This window comes from Scleropages formosus, chromosome 10, assembly GCF_900964775.1.
Source record: "Scleropages formosus chromosome 10, fSclFor1.1, whole genome shotgun sequence".
NCBI lineage: Eukaryota > Metazoa > Chordata > Actinopteri > Osteoglossiformes > Osteoglossidae > Scleropages > Scleropages formosus.
Window position 1 is genome coordinate 7,541,871 of NC_041815.1, and position 22,584 is coordinate 7,564,454.

The following is a 22,584-nucleotide window of genomic DNA, read 5'->3' on the forward strand; positions in this document are numbered from 1 at the left end:
TACAAACTGGCAGTGAAAATGCGGCAACTGGGTTTTTAAATCAGGCACTGCTACTGAATTGTTTCAAGCTACTGCTCTGCATTTAGGATTTAAATGTTAACTAACAAGAGGAAACAATGGCTTCCCTCATAAAGCGAAAGCTCCTTTCATGAGAACTTCACGCAAGTGTAATTTGTACCCTCTGTTTCGAAAACTGAGCTGTCTCCCATGGGAAACACCTTATGAGAACAAAAATTTGAGTTAAAAAAATGTGTCACGGTGACATGGCACTATGCAAGGTGAGTAGAATCTGCCCGCAAGTGGGTGTTGCTTCACCACCATATCTCAGTTGTCAGATACCTGCATATCTCAGAAATCTTGCAACTTTTTATTATCTCTAATAATTATGAGCCCTAAAGCAAAAACCTTTTGAAGTGCTAAAAGTTTAAATGGCAAAGGAAAGCTTTGAGTAAAGCTTAAGGTGATAAAACTAGAACTGACTAGAATTGAAACAAGATACAACTAGAATTTCATAGAATTGAAAGGACTTTGAATTACTTTGGAGGATTTGAGACTTTTTTTTTTAATCCTAAATGATAAAAAAAAAAAAAATTCACCTGACATGCATGTCTTTGGACTGTGGGAGGAAACCAGAGCACACAGAGGAAACCCACAGATGCTGGGAGACCACACAGACTAAGCTACATCTGAATTCATGTTTAAAGCCCACAGGTGACCCGAGATCAACAGAATAAGGCAGCACGTTTGGTAAAAACAGAGGCAAACCTTTTTGTGGCTCAGGAGAACAAATTATTTATCTTTCCCATTTAAATTACATTGAGTGCCAATAATCTGGTTTCAGGGGGGCGCGGTGGTGCAGTGGGTTGGACCACGGTCCTGCTCTCCGGTGGGTCTGGGGTTCAAGTCCCGCTTGGGGTGCCTTGCGACAGACTGGCATCCTGTCCTGGGTGTGTCCCCTCCCCCTCCAGCCTTACGCCCTGTGTTGCTGGGTCAGGCTCCGGCTCCCCGCGACCCCGAATGGGACTAGTGGTTCAGAAAATGTGTGTGTGTGTAATTTGGTCTTTGATTATAAAGCATTCTGTATTATCCTGCTTCAGGTACATTGCTTTTTTATACTGGACAAAAAGCAAAATGCCTTGGATTGAAAATCATCTAGTTTAGAACTGCGTGAAAGCGTCAAGTGATTGCGTCTGCCCCTCTCTACACATATCACTCTACACAAAGATTTGTTTTATAACTTTTCATTCTTTTTTAAACTTTGCTGTGTACTGAACTATGAGAGTGCAATGCATTAACTCTGGTTCAATTCTGTTTTGCTTTAGCTTTTTTTTAAAAACACTGAAACTACCGTTTAGGGATAAGAACAAACGATTGAAGGATTTTATTGGTTTTTATCCCGCGACTGAGCCTATCTAGCAATCTATTTGCAAATGCAGCTCATTTTACACACGGTTCCGTGATATCGGGATTTTTCTGCTACTCGCCCACCGCCGTCCCCATTCAGGCTGGATGATCAAGACTCTATTGTAATGACAATGAAGAATTTTTTTAAACAAACAATTCTCTTTAAGAGAAGCTCTTTAAGATCGAATGACACTTGTCACATGACAGAAGTCAGCAGTAAATGCTTTGAAGGAAAAAAAGCAATGGAAACACTCATTTTGAACCTTTCACGAAACCTCAGAAGAACACACACGCTTGCATTTGATTCAACAAACCGTGGGAAACTGCCCATTTCCAAACTATTTTCCGAGTTTATTTTGATGGGACTGTTAAAAGTTTCCTTCACTAGCTTTAAGCCAAGTGTACATGGAGATCGGGGGCGCGGTGCCACAGCAGGTTTGGCCAGGTCCTGCTCTCCGGTGGGTCTGGGGTTCAAGTCCCACTTGGGGTGCATTGCGACGGACTGGCGTCCTGTCCTGGATGTGTCCCCTCCCCCTCCAGCCTTACGCCCTGAGTTGCTGGGTTAGGCTCCGGCTCTCCGCGACCCCCGCTTGGGACAAGCGGTTTCAGTCAGTGTGTGTGTGTGTGTGTGTGTGTGTGTGTGTGTGTGTGTGTGTGTGTGTGGAGATGGAGATCTTATGTTGTTGACATGAAATTAGAGGCTGTGCAAACATAGCGTCAGTTCCGATATTCTGATCTTTCGGTGTGGAGCACAAAAGGACAGGTGTTGGATTTTTGGGTCGCTGGAAATCCTTGGGTTCACTTTTATTAACAGTTAGAACAGTGCTTATATAAAGTGATTCTAATGCATTCTTTACCTTTCTTTAAATACAAAACATTTAGGACTTTTTCCAACAAGCGCAGTAAATTTCAGGCTGCATTCGCTACATGCAGCTGGACTCAAAATCCTGCTGCTAACTTGGAACCTAATGCGTACCTGTCATGTTAACGCTGGGCAGTAGAGGACGATCTGGAAGCATCTCATCATCAGAGGTGGCGATGGTCTTAATTGCATCGTGGTAAAGTGGAGTGGAGCTGGGCATGGCATACTTTGACATCTGGGACATAATCAGAGACAGGGGGTTCTGGGATGGCTGTGCATCCGGAGAAGAGGTGAACGGCATGCTAGGATTTATGGAACCGGGCTGGCTGACAGGCGTTGAGTTTGTACTTCTGGGAGGAAGTGAAGGTCCTGCGATTTTTAACGAAAGGAGAGAGACAAAATGTACGTCAGAAATTGCAGAAGGTCTGTTTTCTTGCCCTCTTGATGTTTGCACACGGCAAACGTGACGAAATCTCTCCGTTAACTCTGAGTTCCTACCTGTTTCCGTAGAGCTACTTCCTCCATTTCCAGTTCCCTTACCGCTGGGAGGGCCCCCAGGGCTGGGCATGGCCGTCTTGGGAGAGGCGGCCCACACAGGAGAGGCAACAGGCATGGCGGGAGACTTGAGACGACCTGGAGACCCAGAGGGAGAGCGCAGGCCAAGGGAAGAGGGCCCCATCACCTGAGGAGACTTCATAGAAGAGGACGGGGTTCCAGATCCGGTAGTAGCCGGTGGCGGCGGAGGCTGGGGACCAGTGGAGGGCATCTGCGTGGGGGATTTTAAGCCTGGAGCCGAAGGAGAAGGCATCAAGGGTGAAGCCTCCTGACTGAGGGATGGCGACTTCAGCTGCTGAGAGAGAGGCATGGCTGGGGATCCCACTGGGTTGATGCTAATCGCCAGGTCAGAGGAATGGCGCTGGCTCAGGTCAGAACCCCTGGGACCCGAGTTCAAAGGCATATGGCTGAGCCGTGGGGTCCCACCCATCTGACCGGGACCCTGATGGTCAGGTGCAAAAATGTCAGGAGCAGGTTCTGGTTGCATGAATCCTCCACTGCCCTGTCCACCTGGAAATGGTGCCTGTCCACCTGGAAACTGTAGGGGACCTCCTCCAGGGGTCATATTTTTGTTAGTCTGCAAGCCACTCGCTGTGCCCCTCCCGTTCTGTGCTGCCCTCACTCGAGACATCTCCTCGGAGCTTGGCATCTCCCCCAAGGACCCAGGACCGCCAGACCCGGCTCGCAGCTTCTGGGCTAACAGCGTCTGCTGCATCTGAGGGTTCATGTTCATGCTGATGCTCATGTTCCCCATAGGGGAGTCCACCAGGTCCCTCAAAGGGGGACCCCCTGCACCACCTACACCGGCTCCACCCAGGGGAGATCCCAACATTGCACGGGAGCTTGGGAAGTCTATTGGGTCACCCCGCGAAGGAGGACCTCCCCCCATTCCAGGACCGGGGAAGCCCCCGGCACCCATGTTGTCCATGAGTCTGGGAACCCCAAGGCCACCCTGGGGTGGTGGCTGCTGCTGCTGCTGTTGCTGCTGCTGCTTGGCCATCCTGTCCAACTCCAGCCTATGGAGACCTTGCAGCTGGCGCTTCTCGAGCATGCGGAACATGTCCTCTCGAGTGAAAAACCGCTCAGGGTTGCCCTGCAAGTGCTGAGGAGGTCCACCGGGACCGCTGGGAGCGTAGCATCCCTGAAACGGGGCCCCTCCTCCAGCATTTGGGGGCATGTCCTCCAACCAGCCCATACCAGGCCTGGGATGCCTTTGGTGACCCATTGCCTCCATTGGTAAAATTCCTCCAGGATTACTGGAGTAACCACCTCCACCCCCACTGCCAGGTGGAGCCCGGTGCATCTGTCCAAGGAACCGCTGGCCCCTGGGGCCTTCCTGGTGCATCTCCATCAAACGTCCATTTCCTCCTGCACCCATGCCTAAACCCATCATGGGTCCAGAAGTCCACTGCTGCTCCCCAGGCTTGCTGTGGTACGGGGGCGGGGGGCCACGCATCATGGGCCCTCCCATTGCCATCTCTGGCATCATCCTGTAATGATGAGGATGCGGGTGCATTTCTTGCTGCCGACGCTTCTCCTGGTAGTACTCATCCTGGAGCTTCCTCCACGCCATCTGCTCGGGGGTCAGCCCGTCAGACCCCAGATGCGGGCCCATGTCCAGCCCTGAGGGTGACGGCATGTGGTGGTGGAGTGGGTGCGAGGGATTGTGCAGGGCCGGCAACCCATGGTGTGGCCCAATGTGGGGGTCATCCAGGCCAGGCCCTTCCAAATTCTGGGTTTGGGAGATGATGGACTGCAGGGGCTCCTCGTACTTTCTAAGCGCTCCAAGGGGAGGCAGGGCGCCCGGGGGTATACCGCTGTTATTGCTATTAGTGGCATTGGTACTACTGTCATTGCTCTCCAGGCCAGGGCCACTGTTAGGTCCACCTGGGGTGGCATCGCTGCTATTCATGCCGATGTTATTGTTAGCGCCGATGCTACCAGGGTTTCCATTGGTTCCTGGGGGCTCTCCTGGCCCCGCACCGCCCCCGCTGCGCAAGAGGAGCCTCTCGATGTCCCGAAGTGTCTGCAGTGAGCGTTCCCGGTGCTCGAGCTGCTCCTTGGAAAGCCGATCGCTGCTTCCCGGGGCACCCATCTGGCCCTGATCTCTCTGCAGGAGAGCGGATGCTGCACCTGGGCTAGGAGAAGGGGAGACCCCGGAACCTGCATGGGGCAGTAAGCCCGAGCCCTCTGCATCTCCAGACCTGGGAGCACCTGTGCTGGGGTTGATGGGGCCACCTGCGCTTGGCTGGTGGGATGCGGTGCTGCTGTAGTTACCGGATGCTGCTCCGGGCCTAGCCTGAGGGGACTCCTCCTCGCAGTTCACCGCGGACGTTGGCGTTCCCGCCGGGTGCAAGTTCCCCCCTGCCCCTGCTCCCACAGAGGCCGGCCGAGGTGTGCCGCTCTGAGACTTGGGCGTGCTGGTAGAAGGAGTGTTGCAAGAGTTCAGCTGCTCTGACAGGCTGGGGAGCTTGACAGCCGGGGCACACTGCAGCAAAGGAGGGTGGCACAAAAAAACGAGAGACGCAATTAACATTCAACAAATTTTGATTAAAACAATTTAGTGCCAAGAAAGCAACACTCTCTCCCTATCAAAAATCAATTCCTTGAGTGAATACATCTGCATGAGCGTGTCTGTGAGAGACACAAATGGGACCAACCTTGTCCAGTTTGGTACGGGGAACGTTCTGCTGGTGGAAGAGAAGGATGGAGTCGGAGTGGCCATGGAGAACTGCCTCTGCTGCGCTGCAGGATACACAACGCACACATATTGTACCTTCAGTTTCTCTTTTCACTGAGCAGCACTCAGCTGAGCTAAAATGACTATCAGCATCACATCACATCAGATTTAGGAAGTCTACTAGTCCCTCCCGAGTAAACAACCAAGAAAGACACTAATCTGGATTACTGGATCATTCACAAAAACCAATACCATGGTAAGTAGATAAATAAGTGGATAAACTGATAAATATTTTATTTATACCAAAGGAAGTCTCAGGGCTAGAGCAGCACACATACAGCTCAGCTTGAAAGTGTGTGAACCCTAGAGAGATTGTCATTATCGTTGTAAAATAAATTTAGAAAATAAATGATTTATGACTGACAAACCTGGTTCAACTTCCCTACTTGGTTTACCAAGTGCAGTTCACTTATTTTTGCCCCTGCACTACTTCCGTTTTCCTACCACACACACGATTTCCACGCATGGAATTGGTCCGCACACACCTATTGTGTCAGATTAGAAAGAGAGGTTCTGATTAAATAACGATTTTGTGGTAAAACTAAGGGACACAAGGGGTTTACATACTTTCAAGCAGAGCTGTACAACAGAGCAGTGACAGAAGATGCTGGAACAACAAAGAAGAAGGGTTAGGAATAACACACACACGCACACAGAGAGCTGAGCTTCCGCTTTATCGAGCATAAAGGCATGTGCAAGGCTGCAGGACACGCAAAATCACAGACACACACCAACTGCAGTCAGCTGAGTGTCCAGGCTGCCGGTCCATGCCCCACAGTTTGCCCGCCCACTGCTCACATGCAACCAAGTACCTCTCCTCCCACCACTCAGCTGACAATTCCACCATCAAATCCATTAACACGGTCCAAGACTTAGCGCACACTTGCTGCAGAAACTAGAAAGCTGGATTGTGGCTTGAGCCAAAGCTCAACGCAGAAGCCGGTGTTGAGTGCTGTCGGAGATTATTGCCGAGTACGTTCCAGCGGACACTCACCTGTTGGCTAGGCTGGTGGTGAACACGTACACCACCTGCTGGCCAGGCCGACTCAGCTCCGGGGGAATCCCTGGCCCCATTCCCCGCCCCAGAGCAGGGCAGCCCGATTCGCTGATGGGACCCATTGGGGAGGGGCCAGTGAGGGACTGGGCAGGGCCTGCCGCAGAAAGCTCTCCTGGAACACAAGAGGAGTTATAGCTGAGTTTGCGTTTGTTGGTTTTGACTGCAGTCAATCTCTTCGTAAATTTGCAACGGGGCAGCTGACAATGTAATGGACAGAGCTGCTGGGTTTGGATCCCGAGGTTGCAGGTTCAAATCCCACCGGTCACTGTAGTACCCCTTGAACAAGGTACTTACCCTTAATTGATCTGGTAAAAAAAAAATTCACAGCTATATAAATGGGGGAATAATTACAGGTAGTGTGACAGTACAAGGTGCCTTGGAGAAAAGTGTCCTCTAAATGAATGCAAATTATAATCTACTAACATTACAAACTAATAAATGCTAAACTGAACGCTGAGGACTAGTTATTGTGTTAAATTTCTTAAAAATCAGCAATAACGATTCTCTCCAGCAAATGCACTTATACAGAAATCATTATTTCAATTAGAAAAGTTCTAACAGTTTTGTTATACTAAAGAATGTGGTGTCACACAAAGTAAAATGCACATCGCGCACTCCTTTTAATCCATGTGGTTTACTGTAATTTGCGCGATAAGATGCATTCTGTCAACAGCTCAATGAAGAATTATTAATTCGGAGCTCATCTGAGCAAGACAAACATCACCATCCACCACAGATGTAAAGACGTCATGCTGCATTTCTCTAAAATAGCATTAGATGGTGCTAAAACATCAAGGAAGTTATGGCTACCATTTTTTTTTTTTACTGGACGTTTCATATGACAAGCAAAGGGGGCAGCTAAAAAAGCCCAAATTTAGACGTAGTGAAAGAATTCCCTTATCTGTACCACATTAGCCTGGAAACTCTCAAACCAACTAGGGGAAAACTGAGAGCGTCACCTGTCCGTTGCTCCCATGCGCACAACCCCGCTCTGGCACAGTGGGCTGACTTCCGATTTATCGTGACCATGTGTGAGTGACCGGAAAAAAAGTCCATTTCATTTATAGGGAAAACATGATGTCAACAGGGTCAGAAATGTGTAAAACAAAAAGCCTCGCAACATAATGAGCATTCGACTATAAGGAAGCTCATCTTGATTTTTATTGAAAACGGGTTAGAGCTGCTGCCTCGGGATCCAAAGGTCATAGGTTCGAATCTCACCTCCAGCTGTAGTACCCTTGAACAAGGGTAATTGCTCTGAAGTGCTCCAGTAAAATTACCCAGCTGTATACAAATGCGTAAATAACTGCAGGATTGCTTGGGAGAAAAGCACCAGCTAAATGAATAAACGCAACTTATTCATGCAGGCGCTGCCGCGGAATTATATTTACACTCAATTTATAACTTGTGTGGTACATTATCTTTCCAGTTTCATGGGAGACTTACACTGTACATCTGGGTTTCACATCGAACAGCAGGTTCACCCACTGAGTTTGGTTAGTTCCGAAAGGTTAAGGCTTATTTTTCCACACCCGTCACACATCACGGCTGCAGGAATTCTCCCGTTCTCCACTCTTCCCCGAGCCTAAGCTATCAGCTGTAAGTTTGGGAGGAGAAACGGTGCCGATTCACACGAAAGATGACTTGACAGTGCTGCTTGTGTCAATGCTGCACCTGCCAGCCACTGGTTGTGGAAACCATGAGCTGAAAACAACACATGGGGGGGGCTCTGAAGAGCTCACACGCATCTAAAACACCAGACAAGCTAAAGTACTCCAACACCACTCACTAAGCCAACTCCAGGGAACAGGATGAGCTTCAAATAGTTTATACTGGATGTAAGGAACATCGTCGCATCTTTGTGTAACCTCCATGTCCTTTCGGAGCACCCAAGCAAACAAGTGGTTCTCGCCACCGTGTTCTCTACCGTTCCCGCCTTACACAAACAGAAGGGCCCATCTTCTTGTTCTTTTAGCGTGACATGCATCCATATCCCTTATATGACCTTCAGTGAGAAGATTGAAATTTCTTAATAAATTAGTTACATTATTTTTTTAAATTCACCGTAACAACTTCCATTCACTTTGTAAACGTGCGTTCTTAAACACATGCAGAACATGCTGATCACAGGTGACTGATTGCAAGCGTTTCAATAATTGTTTTTTAATAACACTCCAATTAAATGTGCTTTTTTGAGCCTTTAACAGCATGTCAGCCAGAGCGCTCCGGCAGCTCATGGGGCACCAAGGAACGGCCAGAGCCCTCTCCTGCATGCAAATCATTGCACGCCACTCACGATGAGGTGCGGTGGGAGGCTTGTCCTCCTCCTCCTCCGTGTCGGGCCCGGAGCACCACTCGTCCCCGCTGTACGGCTGCTTCTTCACCAGAACGCACCGGCGTTTGCTGCGCATCACGCCCTCTGCTGGACATGGCAGGAACAGACAAAGCAAAACAGAACAGAGTACATTTTATGTTTGTGTTACATTTAAATTACTTCATTTGACTGACGCTTTTCTCGAAAGCAACTTATAATGTCAAGGTTACAATTATTACCCCATTCATAGAGCTGGGGAATTTTACTGAAGCAATTTAGGGTAAGCACCTTGCTTATGGGTACAACAGCCAGAGGTAAGATTCAAACCTGTGACCTTTGGATTCAATGGCAGCAGCTCTAGCCATTACATTACCAACTGTCCCTGAGTCCATTTATTCATTCAGCTGACTTAACACTGGAGCAAGGTAGTGCACTTAAGTAGGAGTACCTCAGGAGCACTACAACAGGAGGTGGGATTTGAACCTGCAACCTTCGGGTCCACAGACAGCAGCTCTAGCCATTAGACTACCTGCCACCACAGAATTTATGATCTAGGGCATAAAAAGAGCTCACAAGTGAAAGACCAACTACAATAAAAAGATATTTAACTAAATTATGAAAAAAAGACAGAAAGCAGGCATCTAGAACAGGGAGCTGCTGTAAATGAGCTCCCTATAGCCACAGACTCGGTGCCACATAGCCTTTCAGCGATGAAAGGATACAAGAGCACCTCACCGGTTTTCCATCTTCGTGAAGAGGGCGAGCGTGTCGCAAGCAGGCAGTCAACAGACCGCATGCGGTGCAACAAACAACGAAGGCCAAAGTGGAAAAAGGAGGGCCAAAGGTCATCGCGTAGACTTGAGTCAGCTCTTCGTTTCCTATCGGGGGTCTAACACCCATTTCAGGTACAATCCCAGGGTGGTAAGAGTGAGTGAAGGCCTCGCTGTTTTGCATATGTAAAATACAGTTTCTATTAGTTCAACTCTGGAGGAGCAGGTAGCGCAGGGGTTTGAGCTGCTGCCTTTATATTTACACGTATTCATTTAGCTGACACTTTCTTCCAAAATGACTTACAATGCTAATCTACTTACAATTATTTACCCATTTATACAGCTGGTGAATTTTACTGGAGTAATTTAGGGTAAGTACCTTGCTCAAGGGTGCTTACATCCAGAGGTAGGGTTTGAACCTGCGACCTTTCTAGGCCCACAGACAGAAGGGCTAACCACTGCACTAGGAGATGCCCCTTTGGATTTAGAAGCTGCAGGTTCAAATCCCACCTCCTGCTGTAGTTCCCCTGAGCAGGGTACTGACCCTGCATTATTCCAGTTAAAAAAAAAAAAAAAAAAAAAAAAAAAAAAGAAAAAAAATATATATTACCCTGCCGTTTAAAGGGCTAAATCATCGTAACTTGCTTTGGAGAAAATAAGTAACTAACTCCAAACACACGTGTGTATACGCACACCCACAGAGGAACACACAAACATTGGACATGAAGCAGCTTTACAGAACAAGACTGTTTGTGAGAAGAAGTGATGTCTGAGGTTTCCGTCCTTCCTCTCTTTTGCATCTTGACTTCCTCCATTCATTCTCAGTGACCATACCTTCTCTTTCGCGTACGTTTTATACATATATTTGTGCGTGTGGGCGTGTGCATATGTGAGCACGTACAGCTTAGGGAGGGTGGATTTCAATGCTACAGGAAGCTCAGAATGACTCAATGTCACCAAATTCACAGTGTCTGTTACTGCTCCCGCACTCTTAAACAAGCGAGCGCTGTCCCTCCCCGCACGTAGGCGCCACGGTAGCAGCGTACCAGCCGAGGCAAGGCGAAGACACTCGACCCACAGAGATCAGTCCACAGCATAAAGCCTGCCATCTGCACAATGACACTGTGGGACGCTGCAGGAGCGCAGAGCCTCTTCCCTTTCCTGTAATCCTGCCCACTCACACAAAGCCCTTGCTCTGCAGAGCTGCTGCTCTCACCCCTACTCCCTCGCAGTCCAACAGTACAAAAGGCGCGCGAGCATTTTCGCAGCGTATCGGCATTCGATCCATCAACTGCAGCGTTGACTTCACCGGTGAATAGGCGTTACACATGTGACACTTTTCGGTATTTCGGTTTAAGGATTATAGTAACAATACAGTTATGAACTGACAGGCAGATGAGACCAACACACAGAATGTATAGCTTTGTCCTCCCCCTTTGGTTAAAGCAGTCACCTTCCATTCAAATGACCCAGGTTCAAATCCCACCTCTGCTGTACTGCCTACGAGCAAGTTAACTTACCCTGAATTCCCTCAATGAAAATTACCCACCTCTCCTTGAACCGCCACCTTAACATGGTGGAGGGGTTTGAGTGCCTGAGTGATCTCAGGAGCTATGTTGCCTAGGGCTATATGCCCCTGGTAGGGTCTTCCATGGCAAACAGGTCCTGGATGACAGACGAGACAAACTGCGGTTCAAAAGCCGCTTATGATGACTATTAAATCAAGGCTTTCATTTACCCCGCCCGGTATGGGGCCACTGGGGCCCCACCCTGGAGCCAGGCATGGGGGGGGGGGCTCGCATGCGAGAGCCTGGTGGCCAGGTCTATGCCCGTGGGGCCTGGCCGGGCTCAGCCCAAAGCCATGATGTTGAGCTGCTCTTCGGTGGGCTCACCACCTGCCGGAGAGACCGTAAGGGGCCGGTGCGTTGTGATTTGGGCGGTGGTCGGGGCTGAGTGCCCGGTCAACCCAAACCTCGGGCGCCAACTCTGGTTTTTGGGACTTGGAATGTCACCTCACTGGCGGGGAAGGAGCCTGAGCTGGTGCAGGAGGTTGAGAGATACCATCTAGATATAGTCAGGCTCACTTCCACTCACAGCTTGGGTCCTGGAACCACTCTTCTCGACCAGGGGTGGACTCTACTATTCTGGCGTTGCCCAAGGTGAGAGACGACGGGCCGGTGTGGGCTTGTTAATAGCCCCCCAGTTCAGCCGCCATGTGTTGGAGTCTACCCCGGTGAATGAGAGGGTCGTCTCCCTGCGCCTTCGGGTCGGGGAATGGTCTCTCACTGTCGTTTGTGCTTATGCGCCTAACGGCAGTGGAGAGTACTCGGCCTCTTTGGAGTCCCTGGGGGGCGTGCTGGAAAGCGCTCCCACTAGGGACTCTGTCGTTCTACTGGGGGACTTCAACGCCCACGTGGGCAGTGACAGTGACACCTGGAGAGGCGTGATTGGGAGGAACGGCCTCCCTGATCTGAACCCGAGCGGTGAGTTGTTATTGGATTTCTGTGCTAGTCGCGGTTTGTCCATAACAAACACCACGTTCAAGCATAAGGGTGTCTATCAGTGCACGTGGCACCAGGACACCCTAGGTCGGAGGTCGATGATCGACTTTGTAGTCATTTCTTCTGATCTTCGGCCATGTGTCTTGGACACTCGGGTGAAGAGAGGGGCTGAGCTGTCAACTGATCACCACCTGGTGGTGAGTTGGATTCGATGGCGGGGGAAAAAGCTGGATAGACCTGGCAGGCCCAAACGCATAGTGAGGGTTTGTTGGGAACGTTTGGCGGAGGCCCCTGTCAGAGAGGTCTTCAACTCCCACCTCCGACAGAGCTTCAACCAGGTCCCGAGGGAGACAGGGGACACTGAGTCCGAATGGACTATGTTCCACACCTCCATTGTCAGGGCGGCGGTTCGGAGCTGCGGCCGTAAAGTTACCGGCACCTGTTGCGGCGGCAATCCCCGAACACGGTGGTGGACACCAGAAGTAAGGGATGCTGTCAAGCTGAAGAAGGAGTTCTATCGGGGCTGGCTGGCTCACGGGACTCCTGAGGCAGCTGACGGATACCGGCGGGCCAAGTGGAACGCGGCTCTGGTAGTCGCCGCGGCAAAAACTTGGGCCTGGGAGGAGTTCGGCGAGGCCATGGAGGAAGACTTCCGGTCGGCCTCAAAGAGATTCTGGCAAACTGTCCGGCGGCTCAGAAGGGGGAAGCAGTGTTCCGCCAACACTGTTTACAGTGGAAGTGGTGCGCTGCTGACCTCAACTGAGGATGTCGTCGGGCGGTCGAAGGAGTACTTTGAAGATCTCCTCAATCCCTCCGACACGCCATCCGTAGAGGAAGCTGAGGCTAGGGACTCGGAGGGGGACTCATCCATTACCCTGGCTGAAGTTGCTGAGGTAGTCAAAAAACTCCTCGGTGGCAAGGCCCCGGGGGTGGATGAGATCCGCCCCGAGTTTCTCAAGTCTCTGGATGTTGTGGGGCTGTCTTGGCTGACATGCCTCTGCAACATCGCGTGGAGCTTGGGAACGGTGCCTCTGGACTGGCAGACCGGGGTGGTGGTCCCTCTTTTTAAGAAGGGGGACCGGAGATTGTGTTCCAACTACAGGGGGATCACACTCCTTAGTCTCCTTGGGAAAGTCTATGCCGGTGTACTGGAGAGGAGAATCTGACCGATAGTTGAACCTCGGATTCAGGAGGAGCAATGCGGTTTTCGCCCTGGCCGTGGAACACTGGACCAGTTCTATACCCTCACTAGGGTGTTGGAGGGTTCGTGGGAGTTTGCCCAACCAGTCCATATGTGTTTTGTGGACCTGGAGAAGGCATTCCACCGTGTCCTTCACGGGATCCTGGGGGGGGTGCTTCGGGATTATGGGGTCCAGGGCTCGCTGCTACAGGCTGCTCGTTCCCCGTATGACCAGAGCAGGAGCTTGGTTCGTATTGCCGGCAGTAAGTCAGACCTGTTCCTGGTGCATGTTGGACTCCGCCAGGGCTGCCTTTTGTCACCGATTCTGTTCATTATTTTCATGGACAGAATTTCTAGGCGCAGCCAGAGAATGGAGGATGTCTGTTTTGGTGGCCGCAGGATCTCGTCTCTGCTTTTTGCGGACGATGTGGTCCTGTTGACTTCATCGACTCAAGACTTGCGGCGTGCACTGGAGAGGTTTGCAGCCGAATGCGAAGCGGCGGGGATGAGAATCAGCACCTCCAAATCCATGGCCATGGTTCTCAGTCGGAAAAAGGTGGATTGCCCCTTCCAGGTCAGGGGGGAGTTGCTCCTTCAAGTGGAGGAGTTTAAGTATCTCGGGGTCTTGTTCACGAGTGAGGGAAAAATGGAGCGGCAGGTTGACGGACGGATCGGTGCAGCGTCCGCAGTAATGCGGTCATTGTACCGGTCTGTTGTGGTGAAGAAGGGGCTGAGTCGGAAGGCGAAGCTCTCAATTTACCGGTCAATCTACGTTCCTACCCTCACCTATGGTCATAAACTCTGGATCATGACCGAAAGAATGAGATCGCGGATACAAGTGGCAGAAATGAGTTTCCTCCGCAGAGTGGCTGGGCGCACCCTTAGGGATAGGGTAAGGAGCTCAGTCACCCGGGAGGAGCTCGGAGTAGAGCCGCTGCTCCTCCGCATCGAGAGGAGCCAGTTGAGGTGGCTCGGGCATGTGTTCCGGATGCCTCCTGGACGCCTCCCTGGTGAGGTGTTCCGGGCATGTCCCACTGGGAGGAGGCCTCGGGGCAGACCCAGGACACGTTGGAGAGACGCCGTCTCCCAGCTTGCCTGGGAATGCCTTGGGGTTCCCCCAGAGGAACTGGAGGAGGTGTCCGGGGAGAGGGAAGTCTGGAGGACTCTGCTTGGACTGCTGCCCCCGCGACCCGGCCCCGGATAAGCGGAGGAAGATGGATGGATGGATGGAAAATTACCCAGTTGTACTAATAGGAGAGTCACTCAACCAACAGCAGCTGAGCTTTCTAAGTCACTTTGGAGAAAAGTATCACCTAAATGTAGTAGTATGTAAATGGTACATGTGTGTTAAAGTACACCGGCGGCTGCTGGCAGGCTCGAATACCTTTGGCATCAGGGTCAAGGACAGGAGTGAGGCTGTCTCTTTGGTCCCCCGGGTCCATGGACATGCTTCTCTCCCGCTTGGCCTTACTCTTCGGCAGCTCTCCGGAACCGCCACTCAGCTGGCCAGCGCTCTTCAGCCCTGAATTCCCCGGGGAAATCTGATTGGCTTTGGCTCCATGGTTCCCCGCACCCACGCCCTTTGACCCCAGGCTGCCAGCAGGTCCCTGCTGCTGCTGCTGCTGCTGCTGATTTACATTTGGGATCAAGGTCTGGGCACCACTGTTCACTTGCTTGCCATGACTGGTCAGTTTATTGTCGGGGTGCATTTGACTGGCGGGGTGGCGCGAGGTGAGCGGAGCAGGAGTGCGGACGGGGTGCAGACTGCTAAATCCCGCTGCGCAGCTTACACCACTTACGCATGAAGCTGTAAAAATATAGGAAGACACATAAAGCCCAGATCAGAAAAGCACAAAACAAAAAATTTCATCATCATCATCACATTTTACTCCAGTCGTTTTCAGATCTGAGTACCATTTGTTATTTGGTAGAGATTTACAATGGAGCTGTGTCACACCAAGTGTTCTGCTCTTCCATCTGGCTATTTAGTGAGGGATCCATGCTTACCAAGTTTGTCATTCTTATTACAAAGAGGATAGTCACGTTCTCAAGAATCGACACTCAAACTAGCCAAAAATTACAGTTCTGGGCACATTTCTACACTCTGTTTCACTACGCTTCTCTTCCTCTCTTTGCTCCTGGTTCCGAGACAGTACGGTGCATAGCGTCCCCTCCTCCTCCTGGCGCTGGCGAAAGGTCACGGGTCACAGCTATTAATGTTGTTATCTCCCTGACAATAAAGGAGATAATGCTTCTGACATTTCCACTAGAAAGGTCCACAGAGGGCTTCACTGAGATTTTCTCCGTTCTGCCTCTCTTCCTGCCCATTCATTCAAACAAACTTTCCAAATCCAAAACCGAAACAAAAGGTTGTTGTTCCATACTAATTGAATACACCAGTTCCTCCACTGACAAACACAACCAGGAATGGAAGTTGATTCGCAGCCCTGTTTTTGCATAAATCCAAGGTCAGTTCTGCCACCGATTCAGTCAATAAAAGTTTAGCGATTCCCCTCGATTTATCTGTTTGTAAGGATCTGTACACACGTCAGATAAAGCAACACAAACTATGACATTTATTTTGTGACATCAAGCAACATAAAAATGAATTTAAAATGACACACAGATTGTCTGAAACCGCTTGTCCCAAGCGGGGTCGGGGTGAACCAGAGCCTAACCAGGCACCCCAAGCAGGACTCGAACCCCAGACTCACCAGAGAGCAAGATCCGGCCAAACCCGCTGCACCACCGTATCCCGAATTTAAAATGAGAGAAAACAAAAAATCCACAACTTCCAAATCAATCCTGAGAGTTGAGTGATTCATCCCGTAAGCGTGTGGAATTTTTATTCCGCTTCAGGCCACCTTCAACTCTCAATTATTTGCAAAATCAAAAGGTTAACAATACAAATGTCCATTAACTCTTGTTTTAGGTTCTGCTGAAGTCTCTGATAAAGCAGTGCTATACACCAAAAATACTTTTTTCTACCATACGAAATATATTAACACTGAGCTTCATTAAAATAAAAACTAACTGATAATAATACATGAAAAATGCATTGTCTCCACAAACTCATATTTAACGCAGACTGTTGACAGATTCATCCCATTTAGCATGTGCTCCCCTCATCACCTTGTTATTGATCACAGACACTCAAGGACATCAGACACAAGCTGTAAACACTGTGGAGGAGAGTTGAATGAAGGCAGCTCCACGCTCCTATATTGTTTCTATCCTGTCTGAGTACATTTTCTGCCAATTAAGTTCTGCATGTGGACACTCAGGTGGCTTTCACCCACAACAGGCAGAAATTTCATTGAACAAATAACTGAAGAAAATGCAACCAAAATAATCTGGAAAAACTTTGTACTGTTGAAAAACTCTACCTTGAACGTTGGTAACAAAAGAAACTGGTATAATGCGTTTTTTTTTTTAGCAACAAATAATAATCATTATAGACTTTATTAAGAAGGGGGTGTGGTGGTGCAGCGGGTTTGGCCGGGTCCTGCTCTCTGGTGGGTCTGGAGTTCAAGCCCCGCTTGGGGTGCCTTGCGATGGACTGGCGTCCCATCCGGGGTGTGTCCCCTCCCCCTCCAGCCATGTGCCCTGTGTTGCCGGGTTAGGCTCCGGCTTGCCGCAACCCCGCTTGGAACAAGCGGCTTTAGCCTGTGTGTGTGTGAATTCATTAAACCATCAGTAGAATATATACAATCTCCTTAGCATTGGACTTAACAGTCACAAAGTAGCTCATGTGGTGCTAAATATAGTTTAAAAGAAGATGAATGTCAAGAGTTGCTCAACAGCGGACAGCTGGTAGTGTAGTGGTTAGATGGTTGGATCCAAAGATTGCAGGTTTGATCCTCACCTCTGGCTGTAGTACCCTTGAGCAAGGTACTAACCCTAAAACTGCTCCAGTAAAATTACCCAGCTGTCTAAATAGGTGGGTAAATAATTGTAACCTTAACGTTGTAAGTTGCTTTGGAGAAAAGCACCAGCTAAATGAATAAATGTAAATGTAGTACAGTGGTTAAAAAAAAATAAAAAGGGGACCATTTTGAAAGACACAGGCTATATGTCCTCAGGGAGACTCCAGTTGTACACACATGTGCCTCTGCTAGGGGTGTGTGTGTCTGATGGCTGTTCTCACCTCACTCAAGAGCTCCAATGACACAGACCCAAGGTAGAGGACGCTGCTGTGCATGCTGCCTGGGGGGGGTTTCACGTGGCACACGCTGGCCTGTTGGGGAAGACAGAGGGGAGGATGCGGTTAGTCTGGAGGGAGAGGGGGGAATCCCAAAGCAGCATAAAAGCTGCCAAATCAACTGGGTGTAAAGTTTGAGCAGCTACCGCCACCTTCTTCTAAAGAGTGGCTGTAGATATGGATGTAATGTTAACAGAACAATACGTAATCATGAAAAAAATTCCCTACCATCTCTTTAAGGGGGGGGGGGGTCATTTGAGCAAGGGCTGTGCGTCTGGCTCCGAAGGGAGTTACCAGGACTCCAGGCTCCGCCCCCATGCCTAACAAGCTTCCAAACCACAGAGCTCCAGCACGCATTCCACAACCCTCTCCCTCCATCTACACACCAAGGCACTGTTTGGTGCCACTGCCATTTTTGAGTACGTGAAGCCAAATTCCATGCTTTCAAGGCAAGGATTTCAAAAATTATTTTCACAAGACTGAGAAAACATAAAATTACTGAATTTTTAAAGGCGACTTTAACGCGGTTCCCCCAACCACAAAACCGTAAGCAACCGCGATCACAAAACACAAAGGTAGCGCAGACGTTTTGTAATTCTTAACTGAAGGTTGCAAACTGCGCAGGGAAATTCTTAAGGTTGCAACTGGCCTTGGAAGCTACCCAATGCCGGCCCACGTACAGTGTTACTCTGCTCCTATTGGCCGAGTCACGGAGTAGGCGTGTCTTCCTGCTCCAGTGAACACGAGTGCTTTTGGCGCCAAAGAGTCATCTCCTTAAAGGGACAGGCACTCGGCACATTTGCCACCTCATTACCTCAATTACGACTTCCAACACCACACCAAAAGTGTAAGCGCAAACAAAAGCCACCGCTTCATTAATGCTGACAACAAAGCGAGAGAAGAACGAACAGGCTTGCCCCCCACCCTCCACTCCACAGTTTCATTAGTAATTATTTGGAAATTCCTTTGATATCAACAGCACCTTTTGTGACATCTTTTATCTCGATGACATTTCTGATGACACACAGTGAGAATCGCGCCCCCGCCACCACTCACGATGCGCAATCCTGAACTGGCTTTCGACAGCAGCCCTATCCACACCGCTCACCTCACGGGGTGACAGCGAGCACAGTGCCATCAGTCAGTTACTAACCCCGGCAGCACTGGTGTACCCTGGTAAACCCTGGTGTGCCCCGGAGCGCTGGGCCAGAGGCCCTGCACTTTCCCACCACTTATCAGCACAGCTCACTTTTTTTGTGCAAAGGCTTCAGCTACAGCTGTCTAGGCGAGAGGATCTGCCACACGCTGCGGAAATCTCCCCATAGACCTGTTACAAATACAAACTCCAACACTTGACAAAGAGAAAAATAACTTCTGGGGGAAAAAAGTGCAGTTTTGTCCCACATACTCCTCCGCTCATCTCAAGTGTGTCGCTCTTCTGCTTTCTCTGGCCTGTTGATCCGGCCCATGCATCTTGGTCCAACCTGCAGCACGGCGGTCCTTTTACTTAGGCAGCCGTGGGCAGCCGTGGCTCGAGATGAAACTTGTCTTCCTGCGTCCGTGGTAGAGGAGAAAAACCCCCTCCTCCGTCTTCCTTCATGCACGCGCACACGCATGCGAACAGACATACGCAATGGCGAGACCCAGCAGCGAGTTGCCACCGCTGCATGTTCACGTGCACGCGTGTGCCACTGCCCAGGCTTTACGTGCGACACCACTTGGTACTTTTGCATGTTTTCTCATAAACAAATCTTATTCAATTCCTTCACAGTAGGGCCCGTTCCATATTTTACTAGTCGAACACTACTAAACAAAATAGGGCCGAAGACAAACGATTACATTAAGGCCTTAAATTTACAACACATGGTTTCGTAACCCACCATCCAGCGGAAAGTGAACAGCTAAAGCAGACGCTGCTCACAGTCATCATTATTTAAGGATGAGGAAGAAAACTTTTTTTTTTTTAAACATTTATTTTTGCACTGGTGAGAGAACCGTTCTCTCGGGGCCGCGCCACTTTCTTACAACGAGGCCTCTGAGCCAGCCGCGCTGGAGCCCTTTATGAGGTTCAAGTGATCCGACAGCAGGGCCGTTATAGCCCATTTGTGGCGGCTGGACACTCGAGAGTCCCTCCCATCCTCAGCGCGTTGGCTTTCGGCCTTCAGCCGTACCGTGAGCCACAGCCGGTGCTGCTGCGGCGCCCTGAAGCGGGCAGGAATCACACACTGACTGACTGTGCGCTCGACGACGGTCGCTTTGCCAGCACACGGCAGACAGCTGAGTAGCTTTAGTAGATGCCACGGTGTGGAGTTTAGTAGAGGGGTGGCTGCTATGGAACAGGGTGTGTGATAAAAAGCCAGAACAGTGCAGAGCCACAGGGACACAGCGCAACAAACACAAACACAAACACACACACACGGGTGCTCTACTACAACACCTAAACAAATGCGTCATCTGAGCATAAGGACTGGGTGCTGGCAGACTATGCGTGCACATCTGTGAGACTGTGTCTAGGGCATGTAAAATCAGGGTATACAATTGTACCAGACCCCCCGACGTAGCAAAGACAAGCTAAGTAGGTGTGTGTGAGTGCATGTTTACGTCTGCACGTACTTTGCTGAACCTTCAAACATGTCCACAACATGCTTTCAGTTTAAGGGGTGAAAGGGTACCTGCATGTGACATAAAAACCCGGTTTTAACACGGAGCTAGAGGTACATTGACATTGCGCTTCGCACTCTGTGGTTCTCAAAACACAATGAGACCAACTACTGAAACAGATACAATAACACACACACAGCCACAGGTGTACAGCCTTCATCTCTCTAGATCAAAGGTCCAAGGGGAGTGTACTGCAGGCCGCGGAGCGCCGCCTGACAAAACGACCTTTGTTCACTCCACCGGCAGTTTGACTCAAGTGTAAACAAGTTGAGACCAACACACTTTAAGGAGACTCACCTCTTTCTCGTACTGCCACGCGAATTTACCGCAGCCGACCCGTCGACTTGCACGAAACAGAATTAACCGTCACCGCTACCATAAAATCAGGTCGATCAAACGACAAGGCCATTCCTTCTGTCGCTAATCAGTTTAGAACTAGTACATCCAATGACTTTTTTGTGCAACCTCCTGAGAACCAACAAAAAGAGGTCTTTGGATACTCCTCTAGGAGCTTGGAGAAGCTGTCCAAGCCCCAGCCCCAAACATGTGGTATGATTTAAAAAGCATAGAATATCCTCTGTCTGGTGCTCTATAACTCGGCATTGCAACACGTACAGTTTGGGGACACACTCTAAAATGTTTGTCCTGTACAGCGGACAAAAACAAATGTCTAGGCCTCAGGAAGATATTAGTGATTACTTATGTCACAGGCATCCTGTAAGTGTTACCTGGAGAGAGGGAGGGAGAGGCAGTTGGTGTAACATGCCGGTATTAGCGTGTAAGACGAGGGTGGAGACAGAACGGAGGGTGCTGCAGACAGACTGACAGATAACGGCCGAGACACAGGTTGGGATGGTACGTCGGAATCCCGTCCTGTTTCAACATGCTAGCAAGTATGTCCCGGTCTGCAAATCCACTTGGCATAGGTGTGAAAATACTTGCTCCCTTTCTCCCCATCTTGTCTGGCAATCTTAAAAAATACAATTATCCAATATGTTCTTCCCTGATTATTGTTACTGTAATAACAGCCTTTGATTCAACGTGCCATAAGCCGCAGATGCTTCATCAAGGGGCTTGCAGGTGAAACTGGCACACGAGACACTGCTGCACCTAGAAATGACTGAACAGCCCAGAACTACTTGAGTGAACACCCAGTTATACAAACAGGTTATGGGCGGCATGGGGTTCAGCGGGTAGCACTGGTGCCTCACAGCTCCAGAGTTCCGATTTTGAATGTGAGTCTGAATCCAACTAACTCTCTTTTGACAGTAGGCTTCCTCCCACAGTCCAAAGCTACGGATTTCAGATTGTGTGTGTCAATGAACAAGTGTGTGATTGCCCTCCAATGGACTGGCAACCCATACAGGGGGTACCTTGTCTCACTCCCTGTGCTTCTGGGTCAGTCTGTGGACCATGAGATCCCTGCAATACACAAGCATTTACTGAGAGCACACACGTGGTACCAGCAGCCTGTGGTATAAAATGAGGCCGAGAATCCATCTCATACAAAGGTATCTTCTAAACATGTGCAGGTTATGAATGATGAAACTGTGACAGGAACACAGGAAAGCACAGTGGATGGTGGCCATTTATAGGTCCAGTGGTGCATAAAGACTTGATTGTACAGAATGAAGTCATCCTTTACCATGTCTCTGAAAAGAAGTGTTCATGTGATAACAGCCCAAGGGATCGTAACCCCCCCCCAGTCCTGGCGGAGCCCCTTTAGTCCATTAATCTCCTCAAAGGGCAGAGTCCTGAGCAAGTATCTCTCGTGATGCAAACACTCCAGTTTGTCAGCAAGCTCCCGGAGACACAGGCAGAGAAATGTTCCTGCACTCTATGATCCACATGCTACACAATGCTGCCCTGACCTCCTAGAAGTTTCTCTCTGCACACAATGGGTACGGACTGAAGAAGCTGCCAGAACTTCTGTATTCATGGAAAATCATTCCGGGCCCCTGTCCCTTCTGTGTAGCTTCTCATGAGTGCAGACAAATTAAAGTGAACAGTTAACTGGGTAACATTTAGTGGATCTTTTTTCGTTCTTTGCTACCCCATGACGTACTCAATCAACATGCCCACTAATTTGTTAAAAAGAATTACGGTGCTATTCAGGAAATCAACTCAGTGGCATTGTGTACTAATATACATTTTCTATATCATTTTATACACAAGCCTGGAACCAACTACAGCTGTGTACGAAACACCCGCAGTTCAGTTTCTCCACGATTCTGAACAATTTTTTGAATAGAATATTTTTTCTGAATTGGATACGCAAATTTCTCCCTTTGACATTTCTTCACAGGGGTGTGTGCTACATAATTAACACCGCCAGCATT

At 49.5% G+C, this 22,584-nt stretch overlaps 1 protein-coding gene across 8 annotated transcripts in view; it reads right to left on the reverse strand.

The window, feature by feature from the left end:
- bcl9l (bcl9 like) overlaps positions 1-22,584 on the reverse strand; it is a 33,255-nt gene that overhangs the window by 1,952 nt on the left and 8,719 nt on the right. For 7 of the 8 annotated variants that reach the window (XM_029255483.1, XM_029255489.1, XM_029255484.1 and 4 more), the window contains 7 exons: positions 17,531-17,620; positions 14,768-15,190; positions 8,915-9,040; positions 6,556-6,730; positions 5,482-5,566; positions 2,765-5,309; positions 2,381-2,635 (listed from right to left, as the gene is read on the reverse strand). In XM_029255483.1, the coding sequence (XP_029111316.1) occupies positions 2,381-2,635; positions 2,765-5,309; positions 5,482-5,566; positions 6,556-6,730; positions 8,915-9,040; positions 14,768-15,092 (3,511 nt within the window). In that variant the 5' untranslated portion in view covers positions 15,093-15,190; positions 17,531-17,620. The remainder of the gene's footprint in view (positions 1-2,380; positions 2,636-2,764; positions 5,310-5,481; positions 5,567-6,555; positions 6,731-8,914; positions 9,041-14,767; positions 15,191-17,530; positions 17,621-22,584) is intronic. The other variant, XM_029255490.1, reaches the window with a different exon arrangement.